At 47.7% G+C, this 14,299-nt stretch overlaps 1 protein-coding gene across 1 annotated transcript in view; it reads right to left on the bottom strand.

The window, feature by feature from the left end:
* Positions 1-236: 236 nt before the first annotated feature.
* ret (ret proto-oncogene receptor tyrosine kinase) overlaps positions 237-14,299 on the bottom strand; it is a 104,865-nt gene continuing 90,802 nt past the window's right edge. Inside the window, 6 exon segments of the mRNA XM_052041534.1 lie at positions 237-416; positions 4,474-4,573; positions 5,402-5,539; positions 6,787-6,857; positions 12,692-12,814; positions 13,654-13,865. Coding sequence (XP_051897494.1) covers positions 237-416; positions 4,474-4,573; positions 5,402-5,539; positions 6,787-6,857; positions 12,692-12,814; positions 13,654-13,865 — 824 coding nt within the window.

Here is a 14,299-nt window from a genome sequence, read left to right as displayed (position 1 = left end):
ATGCACAGGTGACTAATTACACCATGTAAATAAAGCCTGGGTTTTCCATGGCTGGCCTAGGTAGGTTTCCATAATGAGGGAGGGGACAGGCTCCACAATGCATGCATTGAGTCTGAATTCATTGAATCCAGAGAGAAGGAGTATTTGTTGGTTTGAGTCAATCCTCTGTCGCCGAATCTTGGAGGCGCTCTGTGTAAACGGGGCCATCGGCTGCAGCAGTGGTTCCTTAAATGAGCTTAGAATCTAGTAAATGCATGTGAAATTCTACCGTAGAGTTTGTTCTCAATCCATGTGGAGGGGAGGGACCGAGGGAGGGGAGCATTATTACAGTCTACCAATGGCGTCTCTTCTTCAGCCACTCCGTCATCATAGAGCAGGGAATCTGATGGTGTGGAGGCTGCAAGGTCCAGGTAGTCCTAGAGGCAGAAGCAGAAACTCAAACTCAACATTTGACATTGACTTGAAAAACTGAATGAGGCACAAACCAGAGAGAAAGAGAAAGTGAAAGAAAGGCAGATAGAGGAAGAATAGAATGGAGCAAAGGAAAATGGTACAGAGAGCGAATAGATTTGGAAGTGGGAGACAGGAAGGGAAAGAGAGACAGAAGTACAGAGAAAGAAGCAGTCAAAGAGGTAAACATTAAGGAGGTTGAGAAAGAATGAGGACGAGTAAAGTTCAGAAAGGGAAAGGAATATGGAAACAGAGCAACACAGCTTCATATATTAGGAGGAGGAGCAGGAACTAGAAAGAAAGTGGAGAACAGACAGAGAGGCAGACCTGGAATTGTTTCGATCAAGAAGAAAGTGATAAAAAAGTAAAGAGTAAGAGGAGAGGAAAGAGAAGTTAAGAGAAGGAAAGGAGATAGAGATCAAGAGAAAAAGATCGCGAATGAGAAAAAAGAGCAAGGAGAGGTATAGAATGGCTGAGAGTTAAAGCAAGTGCTAATTATGACTGTGGGATAATTTTAAACAGTAAATTCTGAACCAGAATCACTCTCCATTGAAACCTTTCTGCCACTGGCTTTGAATCAGCCGAGTGTAGATTTGAAACACCACTCCAGAGTCCAGAACACAACATCTAAGCTGACACTCTAGTTAGTACTAAGGGAGTACGGCACAGCTGGAAATGCTATCTTTCAGATGAAACATTGAACCAAAACTCCCACCAGCCCTCCACGTAAAAGAAATCACGAAAGAGCAGATGCGATCAAGAGACCTTTGGCGTGCTGGTTCATGAGTGTTGGAAGTAAACTTGTGAGTGCAGCAATTAGGAAAGCAAATAATATGTTGGCCTTTATGGGAAATGGGGTTGGAATTAAAATGTAAAGGGGTTTTGCTGAGGTTGTGCAGGGTTTTAATGAGAACTCATTTGGAAGATGGTACAGTCATGGTCCCCATACCCAAGGAAGGGCACACTTGCTTGGAGTCAGATCCGCATAGATTCAGCTGATTGAGTCCAGGGTGAGGAGGTTGTTTTGTGAGAAGTGATCGAGCGAGGTTGGCTTCACTGAAAGAATGAGAGGTGATCTCAATGAGACATACAAGATTTTGAGGATTAGCAAAATAGATCCCAACAGGCACTAGGATTGAGAGGAGGAGACATTTCTTCACTCAGAGGGTCAGAAATTTTTGCATTCCTCTCTCTCCCTCTGTCTCTCTCTCTCTCTGTAGTTCTGCCAGCTACTCTGGTTATACTCTCTCTCTGTTTACTTGCTAACACAATTTGCAATACAAGGAACACTACAGACACCATTCTGGCACTGAGTGTGGGATGTTGCCATTTGAGAGGGGAGATGGACAATAATCTAGTATGAGCTAAACAGAGAATAAGATTCACTAGGTGGAACAGAGATGATAGCATGCAGTGGACATGGGGATACAGGTCGTCCCCAGGTTATGGCAGGGTTCCATTCCTGTGAACTGTTTGTAACCCGGACAGTTCGCAAGTCAAAAATGCAACCGTGAATTGAGTTTCCACACAGCAGATGATGTCTGTAGCCCTGCAGCAGCTGGCAAATCCATACCACTGGTCTCCCAAATGTTCATTTGTATGTACGGGCTCTAGATAACTCAGGTGTTTGTAAGCTGGTGGGGATCTGTGCATGCAGGATAATGGGGAATTCCTCGTGTACATAGAATGAGTGGAAATCTTCCAGAAAGCATATAATATCATTGAGATCTAGGAAAGAAGATGGGACAGAGGAATGTGGCAATATGCAAGAGGAGGAATGTGATACTGTTGCAGGTGGTAGGGCTGGAGACACGAGACACTTGTGAGTCTACGAATGCCGTGAACTACAGACAAGGTCCCTCATAAATAACTTGGGAACAACCTCAAAGGGATTTTTTAAGCTGATGCTTTTGGAGATTTTCGAAAGCTACAAATTTGTTGCATGAACCAGCAACCAAAAGCAATGGGTGGTGAATACACAGTCAGGCTGAAGACACTGGCGAAAAGGTGCAATTTGCAGATCTTTTAGATTGAGCATTGCAAGATGATTTAGTTGTGAAGAGAACTCAGGCAAAACTATTTAATACAGTGGATTTAACACGCAAAGGAATAGCTGCCAGTGTGGAGATGATGCTTAAAAAATGTGAGGTAATCTTGTTCAAGGCACTCACTATTCCAAGCAGCAACCAGGGAACGAGCTACAGAGATGGTAATAGTATTATAGTCTTCTTCTCAGCAAAAGACATAGATAGTAAGTCACATGAGTGGAAAAAGTGGGAAGGCTCCAAATTCATGTGGGTTAAAAGGTAGGAGACCTTGCAAGGAATGTTACAGGAATCAACTAGCCTCAGCGTACATAATCAAGGTGGCCCGATGCCACAGTAAGTAATGAGAATATGAACTGTATCATCGTAGGAAGCCATTATTTTGGTAATTGCTTTTTAAATGTAGCAATGTTTTCCAAAACACAGTCAGCTAATTTGGAATCTATTAGTTCCTCTTCTAAAATAGCACAATTTGTGTCTATAGTTAACAAGAACAATCTGCACAATGAAATAATCAGCCACTTTTTACACCAAAGCACACAACTTATTTGAACCTGTTTCATAAGGATTCATGTGCTGGTTCACGGAACATCAATGACAATTATTGATTTCACCACCTAAGGCAGACCATGACTATCTTTAACAAGACAGGGTCTAATAGCTTTGATATTTAATAGTTTAGCATCACAAGTTGGCCGCAAGGTCAACATCTTGGGACTCATTAAAGTCCGAAAGCAACTGGATCAGTACAGTAAATACTGTGGCTACAAGAACAGTTGCTCCCTTACATCCCAAAGTCATTCCACCATCCAGGGTCAGCACAGTACATTTATAAGAAAACCATCCTAATAAGATCACCTACTAACTAATAGTTAAAGCTCTCTAGTATCATGTTACATTGCTTGTTGCAGGAGTGATGCCTCATTTCCATGGAATTCCTGTACTCTCCCCCATTCCTTTTCTTCCTTGAATTAATGATTGCCTCCACTTGTAATTCTATTCCGAACACTTTCACTGACAATTACCCCCAACATAAACAATTTTCTGCAGGTTGCTCTCAAAGTCCAACAAGTTCTCATTGTAATCTCCTTCATTGTCAGGTATAAGACAATAAAAATCTTGTTTTATTTATTCATAAGGGTAACCTTTCCTTTCCTCGCACAGGGACGGTCAGCATCTTGCATCTTACCCTTGGTGTCTACAACTTTAAAACTCCATCATCTATTGATATCTTTAGCATTATTATTTCCATCCATGTTTCTTTTTGTGACGTTCCATGTATCAAGCTCAGTTTCTGTCTACACGGCAGACAATTCCACTCAAAGCCCTTAATTCTATGAAGTTCAAGGTTTCCTGCAGTGGAAATTCTTTCTCCCTTGCTTGCACTAAACATGTGCTATATTAGCTGCTGCATGATTTTTGTGTTTTTATGTTAAATGGTACCAATTTTTGGAGATTGAGAACAACTCAGCCATTAATAGATGTGACATTTATTTCTCGTAGCCAATTTCTAATTCCTTCCCTTTGATCTTCAATCCTGCACTCAAAAAACTGAGACCTTTTACTGGACGTTCCTCCACTTTAGTAAAATGCAGGAGAGAACTCGGGAGTCCCTATCTCTAACTGTCAACCTTCCTCTCAGCTTTATGTATCTGTATTTTACTGGCTATTAATGGTCAATGCTGCTTAAAAAATGTTGTTCTAGATTCCAAATGCTCCACCATACATGATCTCTCTCCTTTCCCAGCTCACTGTTGAAATGAAGATTCCATCACACAACCTCCTGCTTTTTCCTCTCGAGCATCTGAAAGTAATGGAAATCCCCACCACACTCAGACAAAGCCCAAACCTGGTGCCACAACTTTCTGCTTGGTCTCATTTCTTCTCATCCTAGAATGTGTCCTACATTCAGTGATCTCGCCATAGATTTCTCAGCAAGTCAAAAGAGACGAGCCTGCCAGGATAGTTCTACACTCACCCGGCTCCTCACCATCATCTTCTCCAGTTCTTTGCTGATTTCTGCAAATGTTGGCCGTTTATCCGGCTCTTGTTTCCAGCATTGCAGCATCAAGTTGTACCTGAGGGACAGTTGAAACAAATTTACACCAGTGTCTGACCACAGGGAAATGAATGAATTGCAGCCCTGACTGCTGTGGTATAAGCTGGCAGTAATGTCACCATCCCATGCTGACCTTCCCCATCCAGTACAGACACTCTCCAGATGTAGACTTCACCATCTGATGCCAACTCATTCTTCCTCTGGTGACCTTACCTTGTCCAGCACTAACCCCACCCCCCCCAGCTATTAATCACCCACTGAGTCCAGCACTGGCCCACCTGTCCAGCAATAATTCTCCAGTCTATCGCTGACCCTCTCTGTCTGATGCTGATCATTATCCCGCACCAACTCCACTCCCACTCCCTCATCATCCATTCCTATCCATTGCTGGCCACACCCTCACCTAGTGCTGACATCTACTATCCATTGGCAATCCTTCCCATCCATCATTGTCCAGGCTTCCAATTCAGTGCTGACCACTCCCCTCCCACCACTTCATCAATTCCCCCACCCCCCCAATCTAGTGCTGATCTCGCCACCCTCTCCATTGCGTCCAGAGGTGACGAGGTCTTGGCTTGAGTCCTGGGTCTGATCTCTCCATCAGACATTGAACCCTTTCCAACTATGTTGACCTTCTCTGTGTGCTGCTGACCTTCTGGCCCCATGCTGATAGCTTCATCCAGAGCTGACCTTCCTGTCCTGTGCTGAACTTTCTGTTGTGTGCTAAGCTTCCTGACCAGTGCTGACTCTTCCCTGTCAATTGTGCATCTCCTGTTGTGTCAAGAGTTGTTCCAAACAAATCCAGAAATTCTACCCATTAGTTTCATGCCTTTGAAGCCTGACCTACATTTCCTCACTGCAGTTTTCTGGTCTCTCCATCCGGTATCCTGTCTTTAGCAGATTGAAGAGACGTTCCGGGGCAATTCCAGGATAGGGATTTCCACCCAGTGTCACTATTTCCCAAAGAAGAATGCCAAATGACCACCTGAAGAGTGTAGGAAAGAGAATAGCATTGGTATTACAAGTACCATTAACGAACCTTGCAGGACTTTCTGCCAACATTAGCTCAGTTAGTTAACACCAAGACTAAACAAGCTGTCCAGGATGGTTCTTGACTTAAATTTGGTCTCTACTGAGTCAGTTAGAATGCTTTGGTGCATTTGAAGGGAAAACTTTCAGTGCATAAAGGAAAAGGATAGTGGAGTGTTCTAGTCAGATGACTCAAAGAGTTAGAACAGATGAGATGGGCTGAATGGCCTCTTGTGTCTTATCATTCTACATAGTAGATATTGCGACAGTGGTAGGATACAAGTGCATGGCCCTTCTCTTTCCTGCAGTTGTCCCTTATTCGTACCTCATCAAGATTTAGCATTAATGGTGGATCACCTGATGAAAGGGCCTTGATCAGAAACCTGATCAAAGGAAGGCAAATGCAATGTTAACATTCATTTCAAGAAGATTAGAATATAAAAGCAAGGATGTAATGCTGAGGCTTTATAAGGTGTTGGTTGGACAAATTTTGGAGTATTGTGAGCCCGTATCTAAAGAGGATGTGCTGGCAATGGAGAGGGTCCAGAGGAAGTTTTACAAGAATGATCCCTGGTATGAAAGGGTTAATGTATGAGGAGTGTTTTGATGGCTCTGGGCCTGTACTTGCTGGAGTTCATAGGTATCTTGTGATCTTGTGATGAGGGGGGATCTCATTGAAACCTACTGAATATTGAAAGGCCTGGATAGAGTAGACTGGAGAGGATGTTTCCAGTAGTGGGAGAGTCTAGGACCAGAGGGCACAGCCTCAGAATAGAAGGGTGTCCCTTTAGGACAGAGATGAGGAGGAATTTCTTTAGCCAGAGGGTGGTGAATCTGTGGAATCCATTGCCACAGACAGCTGTGGAGGCCAAGACATTGGGTGTAATTAAAACAGAGGTTGATAGGTTCTTGATTAGTAAGGGTGTCAAAGGTTACAGGGAGAAGGCAGGGAAAATGGATTTGAAAGGGAAAAATAAATCAGCCATGATCGAACGGCAGAGCAGACTCGATGGGCCAATTGGCCTAACTCTGCTCCTATGTCTTCTGGTCTTATTATCTCTGTTTCTTTCTCCACAGATGCTGCCTGACCTGCTGAGTTTTCTACTTCCTCCAGCGTCTAAGGCATTTTGCTCTAGAATAAATTGGGACAATCTCTATTTTCATTTCCAACTCTACACAAGATGGTGAGCATGCAGAACTTACACGTCACTTTGTGTTGTGTAGATGTGATCAAACAAAGACTCAATTGCCATCCATTTAACAGGAATCCGACCCTAGAGGTGAGAGAAACCCAAAGAAAATTATTACTCCTTGGAGATATGGATGGAGCAGAACCTGTCCTATCCAAAGAAAGGGCACAGTTTACTCTGCACAGCAAGTCCTTCCAGTATAATAACAGGTGAAGTTTCTAAGAAGAAGAAGCCTCTCTCTATCTCCGAGGAACTCCTTTACATATACTCATTCAAGGGGATCTCAACCAAGAATATTGATGTACCTGTTAAATTGGGAAAAAGATAGGGAAACAGGATGAAAGTAGGTAGCTCAATGAATAAAATGAACAAGGAGAGGTCTTTGGGACTTCTTTTGTCCTCTTGTTCAACTATGGTCCTTCCATCCTCCAGCATATAGATGATGGAACTCATCCAACCAACCAACTCAATGCCCATTGCTTCAATGTGCAGCACAGCAGTAGTAGAGATGCTGCCTCATAGCTCCAGTGACTTGGGTTCAGTCCTTGCCTCCGGTGCTGTCTGGATGGAGTTTGCACATTTCCTGTGACTTTCCTATCAGATCATAAAGACAGGTAGGTTGGTGGTTTAATTTGTCCTCGTGGTGAGTGGTAGAATCTAGGACGAGTTGATGGGAATGTGAGAATAAAATCGGACTAACGTAAACAGATGCTTGACAGTTAGCATGGACTTCATGGGCCAAAGGACGTTACTGTATCGTATGACTCTGTGACCCTACACTTCTATAACAACAATGTCTTAATAAGCAATTTGTAATTATGTACAACTGTTAATATGGGAAAGAGAAAATGCCCTAAGCAACCCATAGATGAAGGAGGAAGAGGCATCAAGACATCTTGGGAATGATGAGCAAAAACAGGCCAAGTCCCATTTAATCATCTCCCCATCACACCTTCCCTATTTTACAACAGTGACCACATTTCGTAAGTGCTTTGTTGATTTGAAACGCTTTGGCTGTGGGTAGGCACTATACAAATCAGTCTTTCTTGAAAGAAAGGAAAGACTTGCATTTTAACAGCACTTTTGTCATCCATTTAAGAACATTCAAAATAACCTACAGCCAAAAAAAATATTTGTTTCTCCTAAGTGTAGTGATTTTGTGACGTCAGAAGCTGGGCAGCCATTTGTACACAGCAAGCTAACACAGCAAGTGATCTATGCTGGTGTTGTAAATGTGACAAATATTGGTTTAACATCTTATCCAAAAGGTGACACTTCAAACATGAGACTTGAACCTGGCACCTCCTGGCTCAGGGTGAGATCACTACCCACCAAGCTAATGATAGACACTGTTCATGAAATGGCCTTCTGCTACAAGCAGTCACCATAAACAGTGTTGGTCATAACCAACAGTAATTTTGTCCGAAGTTGGCATGGTGAAAGGGTTATATACAAGAAATGTCAGTTTTGTGGCGACTCACCGTCTAGTCGGGCGAACCGGCTCGGCAGTCGGGTCGCGCGGTGTCGGAGCGACGAGGCCCAAGATGGCGGCGGGCCTCGTCTTTCCGAGCGACGGGGAGAACCCCGCGCGCGGGAGTCCTGATGACGTAGGACTTACGTCATTGCCGTTTTTTTTTGGGCGGGAGTTTTCTCCCTTAAAGGGCCCGCGCAAGGCGGGAAAATAAACCAGTTCTGTTTGGCAACCCTCCGAGTAGAGTCTTGTTTCATTCCGCGGTAGCAACCGCTACATTGGTGACCCCGACGGTCCAAACGGCTTTTGGACCCGCGAAATGAACGACAGTGCAGCAGCCAACGCAGTGGCCCTCAAGCTGCCCACCTTTTGAACACTTCGGCCCAGCGTCTGGTTTGACCAGGCCGAAGCGCAATTCCACCTTCGGCAGATCACCTCCGACTCCACGAAGTACTACCATGTGGTTAGCTCTCTGGACCAAGAGACAGCTTGCCCAGGTTGGAGACTTTCATCCAGTCGCTTCCGGAGGAAGATAAGTACCCGGCTTTCAAAGACCTTTTGATCCGGACCTTCGCCTCTCCCGTCGTGAGCGCGCCGCCCGCCTGCTTCATCTGGATCGGCCTGGGGGACAGATCCCATCCGCCCTAATGAATGAGATGCTGGCATTGGCCGAGGGACACAAGCCATGCCTGATGTTCGAACAGGCCTTCCTCGAACAGCTCCCCGATGACATCCACTTGTTGTTAGCTGACGCCGACTTCAGCAACCCCCCGTGAGGTGGCCGCCCAGGCAGATGTCCTGTGGAGGGCCAAGCGCGAGAGGCGGTTCATCCGTCAGTCAAATCACCAGGCCGCGAGCCCAACGCCCCGCCCTCGCCCGGCCCCAGCAACCGAGCAGCCACGCCCCAGGAACGTAGACGACGACACGGGTGACCAGCTGTGCTTCTACCATCAGAGGTGGGGTGCGGAGGCCCGTCGATGCCGCCCACCCTGCAAGTTTCAGGGAAACGCCAGGCCAGCCGCCGCTGATGGCTACGGCGGCTGGCCACCGACAGAGCCTCCTCTTCGTTCAGGACAAGAAATCTGGACGGCATTTCCTCGTTGATACTGGAGCGGAGGTCAGTATTTTGCCCCCGACAGGCCGCGACACTCGTGACAGGCCACCAAGTCCTCTACTCAATGCCGCCAACGGTACAACGATACGGTCTTTCGGCACCCGTACCCTTCAATTACACTTTGGCGGCAGCCGTTTTACCTGGACCTTTACCCTTGCCACCGTCGCCCGACCACTCCTAGGAGCCGATTTCCTTCGGGCCCACAACCTGTTAGTCGACCTGCGAAGGAAGCGGTTAGTTCACTCTAGCACTCTCCGGACCTATCCCCTGGGAGAAATCAGCCCACCAGCCCCGCGCCTGGACTCCATTTCCCTTTCTGGCGACGATTTCGCCAAGCTCCTAGCCGAATTCCCATCGATTTTGGCACCTTCATTTACAAATTCTAGGCCCACACATGGGGTACGACACCACATCATTACCACAGGGCCACCCCTTCATGCCCGAGCACGGCGATTACCTCCAGACAAGCTCCGCCTGGCAAAGGAAGAGTTCCGTCACATGGAGGAGCTGGGGATTGTTCGCAGGTCAGACAGCCCCTGGGCCTCCCCCCTGCACATGGTCCCCAAAGCCACTGGAGGGTGGAGGCCCTGCGGCGACTACCGCAGGCTGAATGACGCCACCACCCCGGACCGCTATCCCATCCCTCACATCCAGGACTTCGCAGCGAACTTACACGGGGCCCACATCTTTTCCAAAGTGGACCTCATTAGGGGATACCACCAAATCCCGGTCCATCCGGATGACGTCCCCAAAACTGCGATTATCACCCCATTCGGCCTGTTCGAATTCCTTCGGATGCCGTTCGGCCTTAAGAACACCGCGCAGACCTTCCAGCGGCTGATGGACGCGGTAGGCCGAGACCTGGACTTCGTGTTCATTTACTTGGACGACATACTGATCGCCAGCCGTAACCGCCAGGAACACCTTTCCCACCTCCGCCAGCTGTATTCCCGCCTCCGCGATTTCGGCCTCACGATTAACCCGTCCAAGTGCCAATTCGGACTTGACTCTATCGATTTCCTCGGCCACAAAATCACCAGCGACGGGGCAACACCCCTACCCGCCAAGGTGGATGCTATCCGCCATTTTGCCCGCCCCGACACAGTCAAAGGCCTACAGGAATTCCTTGGGATGGTCAACTTTTACCATCGTTTCATCCCTGCAGCAGCCCGTATCATGCGCCCTCTGTTCTCGCTGCTGGCTGGTAAGGGCAAGGACATCATCTGGACTGACGAGGCTGCGGCTGCTTTCGTTAAGGCCAAAGACGCTCCTGGCAGACGCCATGATGCTGGTACACCCCAGGACTGACGTCCCGACTGCCCTCACGGTAGACGCGTCCAACACCTGCGGTGGGTGGGTACTAGAACAGCTACTCGAAAGGCCGCTGGCAACCCTTGGCATTTTTCAGCAAACACCTTAGACCGCCCGAACTGAAGTACAGCGCTTTTGAGCGGGAACTTCTAGCGCTGTATCTGGCGGTCCGGCATTTCCGCTACTTTCTAGAAGGCAGGCCTTTCACCGCTTTCAACCGATCATAAGCCTCTGTCCTTTGCCTTCTCCAAAGTCTCCGATCCCTGGTCAGCTCGTCAGCAGAGACATTTAATCCTACATTTCCGAGTTCACAACTGACATCCAACATGTCCTCCGGAAAGGATATGTTGTTGCTGATGCACTTTCCAGACCAACCATCCACAACCTATCCTTGGGTGTCGACTACAACGGCCCTACTGACGCACAGCAAACCGACGACGAACTGCCCAGCTACAGAACCGCAGTCTCGGGTCTACAGCTCCGAGATTCTTGGTTGGTCCAGGTCAGCGGAACCCTACTTTGCGACGTTGCGAATGGTCAGCCCCGCCCTATAGTCCCTGCAGCCCTGGCGGAGACGCGTTTTTGACTCGTACATGGGTTGGCGCACCCGTCCATCAGATCTACTGTCCGACTGGTCGCCAGCAAGTTTGTCTGGCATGGCCTGCGCAAACAGGTCAGTGAGTGGGCCAGGACTTGTCCGCACTGCCAGACGTCAAAAATCCAGCGACACACCAAGGTCCCACCACAGCAGTTCGAGCCTACCCGTAGGAGGTTCGACCACATACACGTCGACCTCGTGGGCCCTCTGCCGGTTTCAAGAGGAGCCCCGGTACCTCCTTACCATCGTGGACCGGTTCACAAGGTGGCCTGAGGCAACCCCCCTGACTGACATCACAACTGATTCCTGCGCCCGGGCGCTGCTCACAACTTGGGTCTCACGTTTTGGCGTTCTGGCCCACATCACTTCAGACAGAGGCACCCAATTCACTTCAGTCTCTGGGCCTGCATTAGCGAACCTGCTAGGGACGCAGCTGCACACCACCACGGCCTACCATCCTCAATCAAACGGGTTGGTGGAACGTTTTCACCGCCATCTAAAATCGGCCTTGATGGCCCGCCTGAAGGGTCCTAACTGGGTTGACGAGCTGCCTTGGGTCCTGCTCGGCATACGCACTTCCCCCAAAGAAGACCTCCGCACTTCGTCAGCTGAGCTTGTGTACGGGGCGCCACTAGTTGTCCCCGGGGATTTCATACCTGCCCTTCGGGACCAAGGGGAACAACCCCCAGCAGTCCTACAAAGACTGCGCGAGAAGCTTGGTGCCTTGGCCCCGACTCCCACCTCATGGCATGGTCAAGCCCCATCCTGCCAGCCCAAGGAACTACGGGACTGTAAGTTTGTTTTCGTTCGCAGGGGCACACCTCGGGCGCCATTGCAACGACCATATGAGGGACCATTCCGAGTCATACGGAATAATGGATCCACTTTTATTTTGGACATTGGAGGCAGGGAACAGGTTTTCACGGCGGACCGCCTCAAACCGGCCCATTTGGATCTGCAACAGCCTGTCGAGGTTGCCACGCCGCGACACAGAGGCCGCCCCCCTAAGCGGCAGCTGGCACAGCCCACGGACCTTGGGGACTGTCTCGCCGGTTCTGGGGGGGGTTGTGTGGCGACTCACCGTCTAGTCGGGCGAACCGGCTCGGCAGTCGGGTCGTGCGGTGTCGGAGCGACGAGGCCCAAGATGGCGGCGGGCCTCGTCTTTCTGAGCGACGGGGAGAACCCGCGCGTGGGAAAGTCCTGATGACGTAGGACTTACGTCATTGCCAGTTTTTTTGGGCGGGAGTTTTCTCCCTTAAAGGGCCAGCGCAAGGCGGGAAAATAAACCAGTTCTGTTTGGCAACCCTCTGAGTAGAGTCTTGTTTCATTCCGCGGTAGCAACCGCTACAGTTTGCATATAATAGAAGTCAGAGAGCCAGAGTAGGTCTTTCAGATGATGAAAGACTAAAGGTGGTACACAATACCTTGCTTCTTTTTACATAAGAGTCCTCCTCATACACATCCCTGGAAAGCCCAAAATCGGAGATCTTCATCTTACGCCCCTCAGCGACCAGTACATTCCGAGCTGCCAAGTCACGATGAACAAGCTAAAAAAAAATGACGAACAGAGGTAGTTAAATAGATGAACATCTGATTAAACTGTGAGCTCAGAAGATCTGGCTCATAGGATGTGAAGTTTGTAATGAAAGACTTTTGTTGAGTGGAGATATAGAGTGCGGTCACTCACTCGTTATCTCAAGAGAGTGGCAAGTGACATGCTTAACACCACGGGAGCTACCTCAGTGCAGCAACACTATTACCGCTTTGACCACTTTGTACTACAATGGACTTTGTTTTTTTTGTTCTAATAACGTTATTTTTTCTAAAAATTGTGTGTAACTTATGTTTTGTTTCTCTTGTGAATGTTGCTTATCTGATGTTACGTGCCTGTGATGCTGCTGCCAAGTTTTTAATTGCACCTATGCACACATGTAGTTTGTGCATATGACAATAAACTCAACCTTGACTTTGACATATTACCTAACTGATTTCATTAGTGAGTTCAGAGTAATTTGGAGGAAGGTTTCACAGATGGCTTAGTGCTGCTTCTTTGTTTATAACTACCAATATAGAATTGAGTCCAACATACTGGGGAGCATTTTGTGGACTCCCAAAAACCAAAATGAAGAGAGGGGAGGGACCATCCACAGCCACCAGATACGAGCATCCCAGTAATGTCAATCCAGAGTTCTGAGCCAGAATCCCAGTCTTTGCTGGTCTGAATTAACCTCTGCACTTTCCTGGTGCTACAAACAGAGCCAAGAGCGCAGTTGAACCGAGGAACGACTCATAAGTAAGACTTAGATATAAATGCACGGTTCATCTTCTTGAAATGTCACAAGAGTTCAGGTCACCAAAGTCAACAACAAATAAGATTAAGGTTCACCTTCATTTCAGCCAGGTACTGCATTCCACGGGAGATCTGCCAGGCGAAGGATATTAAATCTCCCATGGTCAGGGCCCGTTCATCTGGATTATCCAAATAACTAGAGTTTCGATTGCCTTCACCCAAGTAACTGGGACCAACTTTGCGACTTTCCCTCAGGAAACTTCTTAGTGATCCGTATTTGGCATATTCCACGATAAGATAGAGAGGACCTGCCAAAGAAAGAAGCAGGATTTTCCCAGTCTCTACATACTGTCTGCCACATATCACACTAATGATATCATTGTGACGAAGGTGAAACCCCAGGGTTCATAACAAACCCTTTGAAAACGACCACTGCTTTGACAGCTGGAAATCTTTCACTGGAAAACAGAAGACTGAGGGGTAGCCAATGAAAAGCTAGGAAAATAATAAATGTACTTAAATGCAAAGGCGTTTTAGGGTAGCAGAGTGATGCAGATACTAGAGCCCCTGCCTCACAGTTCCAGTGACCCAGATTTAATCCTGACCTCTGTTGCTGTCTGTATGGGGTTTGCACATTCTCCCTGTGACTGCTGGGTTTCGTCTGGTGCTCAGTTTCCTCCCACATCCCAAAGACATGTGGGTTGGTAGGTTAATTGGCCACTGTAAAATTGCCCCTAGTGTG

This window comes from Pristis pectinata, chromosome 30 (genome assembly GCF_009764475.1).
Source record: "Pristis pectinata isolate sPriPec2 chromosome 30, sPriPec2.1.pri, whole genome shotgun sequence".
NCBI lineage: Eukaryota > Metazoa > Chordata > Chondrichthyes > Rhinopristiformes > Pristidae > Pristis > Pristis pectinata.
Note: the sequence above shows the minus strand (reverse complement) of the source record. Positions and strands in the feature narration are given on the sequence as shown.